General features: G+C 41.2%; 1 protein-coding gene across 7 annotated transcripts in view; it reads left to right on the top strand.

Moving 5' to 3' along the window:
- The first annotated feature begins 9,816 nt into the window (after positions 1–9,816).
- The window catches only part of LOC107383294 (cytoplasmic dynein 1 intermediate chain 1), a 109,268-nt gene continuing 107,506 nt past the window's right edge, over positions 9,817–11,578 (top strand). For 4 of the 7 annotated variants that reach the window (XM_070541462.1, XM_054745061.2, XM_054745055.2 and 1 more), the window contains exons 1-4: positions 9,817–9,957; positions 10,341–10,531; positions 10,661–10,778; positions 11,059–11,146. In XM_070541462.1, the coding sequence (XP_070397563.1) occupies positions 10,424–10,531; positions 10,661–10,778; positions 11,059–11,146 (314 nt within the window). In that variant the 5' untranslated portion in view covers positions 9,817–9,957; positions 10,341–10,423. The remainder of the gene's footprint in view (positions 9,958–10,340; positions 10,532–10,660; positions 10,779–11,058; positions 11,147–11,578) is intronic. The other 3 variants (XM_070541463.1, XM_054745063.2, XM_054745057.2) reach the window with 1 other exon arrangement.

The following is an 11,578-nucleotide window of genomic DNA, read 5'->3' as shown; positions in this document are numbered from 1 at the left end:
GACACTACATTGTGTGAAAATGGTCACAATTCAGCATTCATTTTCCTTTTTTACACGCATTCTGATCAATGCTGAATCATCTAGCATTTTAGAACACTTTCATATAGAGCCAGGATACTTTTCATCATATAAATTTTAATAATATTCAGTTCACTGACTTAATAAGTAATCCTACCTGTACATGCCCGCTCTGGAATGGTGGGTTTCTGCCTGGTGCTTATTAGGCCTACTGGATCTTGTGTTTGACTCTGAGGGGCTACAAGACAGTTTGGTGGCATCAGTCACACCATACTGTTAATTATATTACATAACGTTATGTCATGACGCCATATAATTCATTATTGATGCTTAATTAACTTGAATGGTGATTTGCAGCCGGTAAAGTTTAACATCTTGACTTGCCTTACCCGTTTTATCTTCATTTGAAGTTAAAGACCGCAAGCTTGTTTGAGAAAAAAAGGTGCTCATTTTTGCACATTTAGCTGCATCTGTTTCCAGCGCTTTCCTCTTTTTAATTCTTGCCTTCTCCGCGCCACCCTTGCTCTTTCTACTTTCCATCTTTCCGTCAACTGCGTGGTCACGTGGTGCGCACAGGCGCATACGGAAAAAAAAAAAAAAAAAAAAAAAGAGCTGCAGCCTGCAGGTAGAGACAGCCGGGAGGAGCGTATGTGATCAGCCCGGCGGCCTCAGTGCCATGACTGAACACCGGCACCAAAAAATAAAAATAAAATGATAAAAAACAAAAACGAGAGCACCGGCCCAAACATCGCGCGGCCCACCGGGAATTCTCCAGACCCTCCCGATTAGCCACTCCGGGCCTGCCAGCAGGGCTTGTACTGGTGACCAGAGGCGGATTAAACTAGATCAGTACCCAAGGAGGACCGATCCTTCCATAATTCACAATAAATAAATAAACTATGAAAATTAATACACGAGGAGTATATTTGAAAGAAAATAAAAAATTATGTATATATATATATATATAACTATATATATATATATCTATATCTATATATATATATCTATGTATATATATATATATATATATATATATATATATATATATATATATATATATATATATATATATATATATATATATATATACGTGTGTGTGTGTGTGTGTGTGTAGAGAGAGAGAGAGACAGAGAGAGACAGAGAGAGGAGATGGTTCCCCTTCGCAGAACAGCGCCCCCAAAACATGATGTTTCCACCCCCATGTTTCACAGTAGAGAAGGTGTTCTTTGAATGCAACTTCTCCTTCTTTTTCCTCCAAACACGGCGAGTGAAGTTTAGACCAAAAAGCTCTTCTTTGTTCTCATCTGACCACATGGCTTTCTCCCATGCCTCCTCTGGATCATCCAGATGGTCACTGGAAAACTGCAGATGGGCCTGGACATGTGATGACTGGAGCAGGGGAACCTTTCATGCAATGCGTGATTTGAAACCATGACGGCTAAGTGTTCTACCAACAGTGACCTTTAAAACTGTGGTCCCAGCTCTCTTCAAGTCATTGACCAGCTCCTCCCGTGTAGTTCTGGGCTGATTCCTCACCTTTCTTATCATCAATGATACTCCACAAGATGAGATCTTGCATGGAGCTCCAGTCCGAGGGAGACTGACAGTTGTCTTTAGCCTCTTTATGGCGTCAGATTTCCGCCAAAACCCGTGCACGCGTATTGTCTACATCGCGTGTGCGAACGTGACTCGCGTGTGGAAGTTAGAACCTCACGAGTGAAAATATACATGGCGAGGAGGTCATTTGTACACTGAGAGGGAGCAAACTGTGTCTGTGAGCGCACAAGGATGTGCACAAGTGAATAATAATAATAACAAATATGCATATCTGTCTCGTCAACACAAGTTTAGACTAAATCCAAAGGAAATTCAAATTTCCCAGCTTCCACCCAGCATTCAAACGCACCATGTATGCACAAATCAGTCAGGTGAGAAGAGTCTCAAAAGGATTTTTGTACTTGTAAACTGATCTGTGTGTAATGTCATTTTGTGTGTGTGTACCAGGTGATTTGTGTGTGTGTATTCCATGATTTGTATGTGTAAGAGCTGATGTCACACATGAAAATGTAAACACAAGTTACAAATCAAGAGTTACACACACACAAATCTTTAGCTACACACACACACACACACACACACACACACACACACACACACACACACACACACACACATGCTGGTGTGCACACAAATTGAACCACAAAAATTAGTATTCTGTTATGAAAGAATAAATAAATAAATAAATAAATAAATAAACAAAAAAGTCAGACAAATAAATTCAATTAAATAAACAACTTCATACATTTAAATACATTTTTAAAATACAATAATTTAAGTTAAATTAGGAAAAAAAACTGAAGACCTTTTTAAAAGGGACTTACAACCTGGCACAAGATAGTCTTCTTGCATGTGTAAATAATGCATCTTTGCTATCTAATTAGCCTAATTATTATGTGCGTATTTAATTACATTCTTGCGACTTGTATGCTAATTCTAAAATTCCATTCCTGGTAGTTATGACAACTTTGTTACATCATCACTCAAACATCAGCCTGTTCTACTCAGACCATTCAGTCGAGCCAGAGACACAGTGAGAGGTTTGGACGTCCATCGTAGACGCTACAAGCTTGTTTCTCTAGGATGAGTGTGATTTGATTTCAAACAAAACTGAAACGTTGTGGTTCAATATTTGTCTGCATAACGTGAAAGTGGATTAGTGATTAACTTTGACTCTGAACGTGAAAGCGAAAATATTTCCAAACAGATCTTGAAAACGAAGAAAAGGGTGTCTTTTCAATTCAATTCAATTCAAAAATACTTTATTAATCCCAGAGGGAAATTGATTGCTGTAGTAGCTCAGAATAATAATAATAATCAAGTCATCAAAGAGTTATTGTATATTACAATGGCTGTTGGCAAGAAGGATCTCCAGTAGCGGTCAGTGTTGCAGCAAAACTGAAGAAGCCTCTGACTGAAGACACTCTTCCGTTGTCGGACAGTCTTGTGAAGAGGATGCTCAGGGTTGTCCATCATTTTCTTGATTCTCTGGAGAATCCTTCTTTGCATCATCTCCTCCAGTGGTTCCACAGTCGTCTCCAGAACAGAGCCAGCCTTTTTTATTAGGCTGTTGAGCCTTTTCAGGTCCCTGCTTCTGATGCTGCTACCCCAACAGACGATGACTGAAGAGATTACACTCTCAACAACAGACTTGTAGAAGATCTGCAGCATCTTGCTACAGACACTGAAGGACCTAAGCGTCCTCAAGAAGTGCAGTCTGCTGTGTCCCTTCTTGTAAACAGCTTGGCTGTTCTTTATCCAGTCCAGTCTGTTGTCCAGGTGAACTCCAAGGTATTTTTGTAGATGAAACTCAGACAAAATCCTCCTTTTATGGTGAGGCGTCTGAATCTGAGACTTTCCAAAAAGAATCTGGTTTATCTGTTGAGATGGAGGTCCCTGCATCTGTACAAGCTCAGCAGGAATCGCCTCACTTCAAACTATCAGACAGACTTTTACAGCAGGTGGATAATCTAGAAAAACTAGAAGATCAGATCACGGAAGAGCAACTGACAAGTCTCTGTCTGCAAACAGCACTCGCCCAAGGCAGAAACACGGTCAGCTTCCATCGTGATCTAATGGCCAGGATGAAAAATATGGAGAACAACACCAACCTCCATGAAGTTATGGAGACACTTCACCTGGATAAATGTAGAGTTAAAAAGCAACACAAGAAAGAGTTGGAAATGCTAAAAGATCAGCTTCAGGAGCAATTCCATCTTAGCGCAGCACAGGTCAAAGTTTCTAAGTGGAGGCGTTTCAGGAAGTTTGTCACACCTGCATGTTTACGCCAACACGAGGCATGGTGTGACAAGTAACCCCCCAGCCCTAAAGACCCTTACATGAAAAGACCGAACCTCGGAGGTCCGATGGGGGGCACCGGGCCACCACAATGTCTGGAGACAGGCACCTCGGTGGTCCAGAGCGTGGACAACTAATCTGAAGTTAAATCAGTCACCGTGTCCCCAAAACCTTATCTGAGAAATATACAAAACATTTCACTCCCCAATCCCACAAACAAGACAAAAACAGGGCATTGTGGGTAGCACTGTTGCCTAGCAGAAAGGTTGCTGGTTAAATTCTCACAAGCTTCCTTTCTGCGTGGAGTTAGTGTGTTCTCCCCATGTAGGCGTGGGTTTCCTCCGGGTGCTCGGGTTCCCCCCACAGACCAAAAACACGTGTTTAGGTCAACTGGTGACTAAATTGTCCCTAGATGTTAGTGAGTGTGAATGGTGTAGCTTCATGAATGTCCTGTTTTTGACCTAAAGGTCATGATTTGCTGTGTCTGCTCGAGCAGAGACATAAAGTCTCTGACAGGCTAATCTACATGAGATAGTGGCCTCGTGCAGGTTGTCCAGATACCGCAACCTGCGCCGGTCGCTCCTGCTCCGGTCGCTCCTGCACCTGTACCTCCTCTGGCACCTCCCGTGCCTTCAGCTAGGTCTTCACCTTCGAAAGAGGGGTGATCTCTATTTTCCGTCGTCAGTCCCATGGTCCACTGTTTCAGGTTACACAAGTTTGTTTGTTTGTGTGTGTGCATGGTTGTCTTTCCTGTTTAGACATGACATGCAGACTTGGGTGATTTGAGATGGTCATGCTGTGGGTTTCTGAAGTCAGGTAATGAGTAAGTTTTAACAGTAAAAGTGTTTATTCCCTATACTGTTGTGTTATCCAAATTTATTTTTATTTTCACTAATCTTAATTCCTTATGGGGTACATTCACATATAGGTTGATTACTAACTTCACTGATTTACATTTTAGTGCTCTTTGTCACTCATATATCTACTTTTATATTGTTATTTATAGTAGATTAAGTTTGATAACTTTTTGATTAACTTGTTGATTTACCAGTTATGGGTTACAATCATTTTTGCCCTCATTTTGATAACATTTTTGCTTAGTGGCGTGATTTTTCCCTTACACATATTGTAGGGTTTTATTTTGTTCTTTTACGCCACTTTTTCCAGTACACATAGTGTATTGCATCAATTTCTTCACTTGGGCTCTGTTCACATAATTTGCTTTACAAAGAACATACAGGTGCACATATTGACAGGTTTCTTTTTATTTGTTGATTTGCATCAAACACCATTTGTGTCTACAACCAAGTGCCTTGTGCTGTGCTCTCTCTCCTCTGCTGAGTTTCGCCGATGTTCCTCGATTCCTGGGGGTGGCCCTATGATTTGTCATCTGACTCTGCTGCTTGCTGCTTGGTGTTCCGGCTCATTGGACCTGGACGTCCGTTGATTCCGGCCATGGCTGCTGGGAAACTTTGTTCGCTGGGACCTGATCTGTTGCCTGCTCGTCTTCCTCCTACTCTGGATTACACTAAGTACAATTACAAGGATCAAATTACTGTTTGAATTATTCCGTCCACGTGGAGATACAAAATTCTGCTGCTGCTTGAATTACTCCCTTCCCACGGATATATTAATGATCTACTGACTGTTGATTTAACCACTTCCAAAGGAATTATCCGTGACTGTCCTTCGGTGTGGGGTTCGTTCACCACTTTTGGCCTCTGCCTGGGAAATTACACCTTGCTTTCTCGACGGAGTCCTTCTGGCCTCTGGTTTGTTCAACGTCAGGTGGTCTCTGCCTGGACCACCATGCCCTTGAAAAGGGGGGATATGTAGCATCATGAATGTCCTGTTTTTAACCTAAAGGTCATGATCTGCTGTGTCTGCTCGAGCAGAGACATAAAGTCTCTGACAGGCTAATCTACATGAGATAGTGGCCAAGGTCTTTCATGCACTCCGCTCATCTGAACTGCTTCACCTCTGTCAAGACAAAGAACTATTTTGATAAATACATAATCAACAACTTTATTATTTGCTTATGATAATGTGAGCCCAATGTTCAATCCATCTGTGAAATGACAATGCTATTAATTGATATTATAATCCTGTGATCAGTAGTATTTTACAAGTTATTATAATCTTGGACATTTGCTCAAGACACTAAGGACACGTAATGCTAAAGTCACACAACACATTTCCTTTTGTCTGACCCAATCAGAACCTTCGTTTCTGGCTAGGCGTGGTTTTCTGTGGTGTTTGTGTAAACCATCTTTTGCATGTCAAATTCTGATTCGCCAGAAAACCAAAATATGACAATTATAAAAACTATTCCACGCCACCTTTTCTTTAGTTCAAAGCGTTCTAGAGAAGTCTCGGACAGGCCATCCGGACTTCCTCTTCAGCCATAAACAACCTCAGACAAGCTGGATAAAATCTGTTGCAAGTACAATTGACCGCAACGGTTCCTTCAGAATAAAAGCTGAACCTCACGACCCCTTCAGGGTCTCGGAGACGCCAGTGATAACCTGTCATGACCTGGAAGCATTCCAAGACTAGTTTGGTCGGCACAGTTGCTTTTCTACCGGCTTCGGTGCCAAGGAGGGTCCTTGAAGACCTCGGCATTCTGGATCTAATCAGAGGCTTCCCCTGGGTACGTAGACCGACAGATGGCGTTTCCTGTGTGTTATCTTCCATTGGTTAAATTTCATAAATTTTTTTGTGTATAATTACTTTTGTCAGATTAAAGTTGTGTTTGTGACCATTGTGGGTTTTTCATTGACTGAAGGGTTTCAACAATTTTTTTCTACATCCATTTTCCCCTTAGTCTCTAAAAAGACATTATTTCCAGGAAAAAGTACACGACTTACTATTCAGTATGTCATGGTTGCTTTTAAAAATTGAATGGATGTGATGGATGTCTGAAAAGGCTTTATCAAGAAGAAATTCTTCTCTTTAAATATTTGAGGCATTTGTTGTTAGTATTTTCATTTTGTTTGTTTTAGGGTTATGATTAGGATTTTCGTAATTTGTGATCCCAGTGTTGTAATAAATTTGTTGTTGAACCTGGTTCAAACCATCCTGCACGAGTAATTTGGAATCGCATGATGTTCAAGGAAGGTCCCGCCTTTCTTGCCTCTGACTGGCTGAAAATGCCAAACCGGTATTCCCTAAATGTGGCGTTGTTTTTATGCCTGCAGCTGGTTCTTAAGGAGTTTTTTTTAGAAAGGAAAATATGAACCTTGTGCTATAATAACCAATCTGTCCTGTTTTCCAGCACACCAGTTTCAGATTCTGAAAAACGGCACAAGTATACTTGTAATTCAATTCAATTCAATTCAATTCAATGCAATTCAATTCAAGTTTATTCATATAGCGCCAAATCACGACAAAAGTCATCTCAAGGCACTTCACATAGTAAACATTTTAATACAGGTCAGTTCATTAAGCCAATCAGAAAAAAGTTTCCTATATAAGTAACCCATCAAATTGCATCAAGTCACTGACAATAGTCAGTAACTGTGATTTACACATACTAAGCAAGCATTTAGCGACAGTGGAGAGGAAAACTCCCTTTTAACAGGATGAAACCTCCAGAGGATCCTGGCTCAGTATAAGCAGCCATCCACCACGACTCACTGGGGATGGAGAAGACAGAGCAGATGCACATATACACCAACTCACCAACTCACCAACTCACCCACAAACACACATCAACACACACAACATATATACAAAGTAATGTTCTATGGTTACATTGTGATTTCTTAGTAAATATTCTATTTGGTGAGAGATAAACTTTATTGTATTTATCCTAGTGAATCTATAATCAAACGGCTAATATATCTTGTTGCATTCAACACACTAGACTGACTTTATCTGTTGGCTCGGGCCAGGGGCGCTGTAAAGCAGTGAATGATTAGAAAGAGTCTAAGGCCCCACAGCTGTCAGGGGCCAAAAAAAGTTTCAAAGTTGAATAAAACATAAATAAAGTTTAAAAATCACAAGTACTTTACTTTGCAGTATTTTTTCTCATTTAAGACATTAAACAAACAATCTTTTAGTCTTTGTGAAATGTATATTTATTCAGAGGTCCCTACTTTATTTTGACTAATTAATTTGACCCCCCCCCCCCCCCTCCTAATGGCATAAAATGGAGTGCGACAAGGCTGCAGTAAATGTGTCTGCAAAAACAAAGTCTGGGTCACAGAAAAGGAAAGAAAGAAAGGAGAAAGAGGACAGGCAGAAGAGAGGGCGCCAGTATGTCACACAGTTTTTCTCAAAGAAAGGTGGGTTTAGTTAGTGAGTGGTTAAATTCAACCTGTTTGCTAGCTCTGATATCCACAGTGAGAGGAAATATGTTTCATCTAATTATGGTAAATGGGTTGTTGTCCTTGTCCCTACCAGAATCAGCAGCTGATGATATGTCAGCAGGTATCCCCTCACAACCCAATGAACCTCAAGAAGGTGAGCAATGTAGCATGTTAGCTAGCAGCCTCATTTAAGGGGGTCTGTGGGAATCACTTAAGGCTCTCTTCTCTATCAGTACTACTACAAAGGAATATAAAAAGGCTATTTTTGGTGATAAACACATTGTTTTTCCACATAATGATAATCAGTAAAAATGTTTAGATTGTTTTGGATGCTGGGCAGGTTGAAGCATTGTTATTTAGTCTGTCACTAAGTATGTCTCTCAGGAGCATTATTAATTATAACACTGTAAATAATAAATCTTGCTGTGTACAGTCAAGGCTGAATATTTTTTTGCTGTTGAGAAAAATGGGTTTCTAGAGATTTATATACATATTCATGCAAAGTTATCTGACTTTAAAATGTTATCTAACCCTAACTGACTCCGGTTTGATATGTGTACTTGTTCATTTTGTGTCTATGATGAAGCCATGGACACTTAATAAAGAAGTCACCTTGTCAGCAGTGAATCCTTAATTTTTGTCAGTCATACAGAAATACTTGATTTCAAGAGGAAAGACAGCTGAAAATGTAGTTATGTAAAGCTTTGACACAACATGGAAATTCAATTAGATATCCTAATTTGAATTTTATCATCAAATAAAATTTTAGAATAAATAAATACATTTTAAGGGAGTAATAGGGAAAAGGAGATTAACACCTTTCAGCATGTGCATTTCCTGCTTTTTCCAGCAGTGATATTGCTAATTCTGTTGAAGGAAATTCACTGTTTAATGACAGACAGCTGGTGAAAATGATATGTAAATAAGTAAGAATGCATGTAGACCTACATAATTAAGCAAAATTGAAACACTAATATAAAGTAAATATATTATATTTTTTTCTCCCTTCGAATCTGGGAGGGTGGAACCCCAGCTCCAGCTATGGACAAGCGAGCCCCCAGGGGGCCCAACTTGATATTTTTTTCATGGGGCCCAAAATCTCTGGCATCCCCCGAGCCTCGGGCATTGGGATTATTTTATTTAGGGTATTTTATGTCTTTACTTTAATGGGTTAAGGCGGTTAAGGGACGACAACAAAATTAAACAAACAGAAAAAAACTACTTTGCAAAACCGGACAGAATGGTTATTATAGGGCTACATTCTCATTTTCTTTGCAAAACTCCAGAAAACAGCTGTTCTGCTGGTGGAAGTGCAGTCTTCACGCTGTAGGGAAGACCGTTTGCTGCTAAATGAAATAGCCAATCATAATAGAGCTCTTCTATCCTACGATTCCAAATGACGCCATTTGTCATCGCAAATGAATAAAAGCCCCCCACCGTTTCACCGGCTGACCTCCAGAGGGCGCCGTTGTGATGACAGCGCATCCAGAACGGTCCTAAAGAAGAGGAGGGATTTCCTCTCCTCCTCCTGCTGCTTCTCAACATCCACCTCTTGCTCTCCCTGAAGGATGAGTCTGCCGGCTGGTCTTGCACCTGCCTCATCCTTCCTCTTTTTGCAGCTGGGTGGCCGAAAGGACCCGATTTAACCCGGGAAGTCAGTGAGCAAACAAAGCTGAAGACGTTGTTCGTCATCCACTGATGCAAGGCTGCGTCTAGACAGCCGTGAGACAGCATCTTCAGCGGTGGCACGTCATTAGCACCACAAGTGGACAAGGTACGAGTAAAACAGTAAAACACCTCATTTATCCGTTCATGTCAGCTTAATTCTCCCACTCTGAAACGCTTAGCTTAGCTAATTCCTGTGTGGAGGATCCTGTCGCAGCTGCTGCTAGCTAACCTGGTAGTTACCTGCTAACTAAATGAAACGACTCTGTTGTGTTATGACAGCAAAATAAAGCCTTCATTGTTCTGGTTCTGTTGCTAAATGATCTCAGAGTGGAAAATGCTTCTAATTAAAATATCTGTTCAAGAAGCGTCACTTTACACATTTATGGATCATTTCTGATATTTAAAAAAACACGAACACGTGATCTGGCTGTACACACGTGACCTTCAGTGTGAGCATCTCCTTTAACCTCCTCTCTTGTCTGTGTGAAGTCTCTGAGGAGGGTTTGCTGATCACTGGAGTTCAGAGAGGAGGCCGTGGTGTCATCTCTTCACAGACCCATTTAAAGCTCACCATGTCGGACAAAAGTGACCTAAAAGCAGAGCTTGAGCGTAAGAAACAGCGCCTCGCCCAAATCAGGGAGGAGAAGAAGAAAAGGGAGGAGGAGAGGAAGAAGAAGGAGGTAAGGACACGAGGATCTATAATCCGTGTTTTTGGCAGGGACAAATATTGTTTCTTCTTCTAAACAATGCAGCTTTAGAGTCTCGGTGATGAAGCTCTGTTGAGTTGATGCTTTTCTGTGTCTTTGGAGAAGTCAGACAGCCAGCAGAAAACAGAAGTGCCCCCCGTGGACTCGGACTTGGATCGGAAGCGCAGGGAGACCGAGGCCCTGCTGCAGAGCATTGGCATTTCACCAGAACCTCCGTTAGGTACGAGCCAGCCAGTGTCACCACCACTGTTTGTTTGGTGCTGGGAACAGAAACGAATCCAGGAGCGATTTTAGATTTCACTGAGCTGATGGGGGACCGCTGCTCTCTAGTGGCTGAAATAACCCCTGAAAGTAGGTTGTTGTCTTCTCTTACTCTGAAGTTATTAATAACGGGTTTAAAACAAAAAACAAATCCTGTTTTCCATCTTTAGCTCTACTTTGTTGCTATTTTAAATCAGTCTGGTTTGATGGTGACATTTTTTATTTATTTTATTTTCTAGTCCCGACTCCCGTGTCCCCTTCCAAGTCTGTGGGCACGCCCAGTGAGACGGGGAGTCAGGACTCGGCGGATGGAGGAGCAGCAGGCAGGTAAACCTCTCACTCTACTTTTCTAAACTGCTCGTAGAGAAGATGCTAACGTAGACAAACATATTAGACTATAACAGACTACATGTAAACGTTTAGTCCTTCAAGCTTTTTGACACATTTTTTTTTCTTATCTCTTGATTTTGACCCGACAGGTTCAGGTAAGGCTGGGTGTATGGCTGTGGTTTTAGTGTCGTATTTATCACGACGTTTTGTGTTTTGATGACCTTGATTCTCACCACCACTGCTGAGAGGTTTGACTGTGAGAGAAGTTAGATCAGCAGAAGTGTGTGTGAGGAAGCGCCTTCAGAAGGCAGGACTTCTGTTGGGATTACAAATACGCTCGTGTGGATGCTTCTGGAACAAGAGTGGTCACCGAGAGCTTCCGTTTGCTTTTTAACGTGAGGTCAATGTGTGAGTGTTGCCTTCAGGGGT

The sequence above is a fragment of the Nothobranchius furzeri genome, chromosome 11 (genome assembly GCF_043380555.1).
Source record: "Nothobranchius furzeri strain GRZ-AD chromosome 11, NfurGRZ-RIMD1, whole genome shotgun sequence".
In the NCBI taxonomy this organism is placed as follows: Eukaryota; Metazoa; Chordata; class Actinopteri; order Cyprinodontiformes; family Nothobranchiidae; genus Nothobranchius; species Nothobranchius furzeri.
Note: the sequence above shows the minus strand (reverse complement) of the source record. Positions and strands in the feature narration are given on the sequence as shown.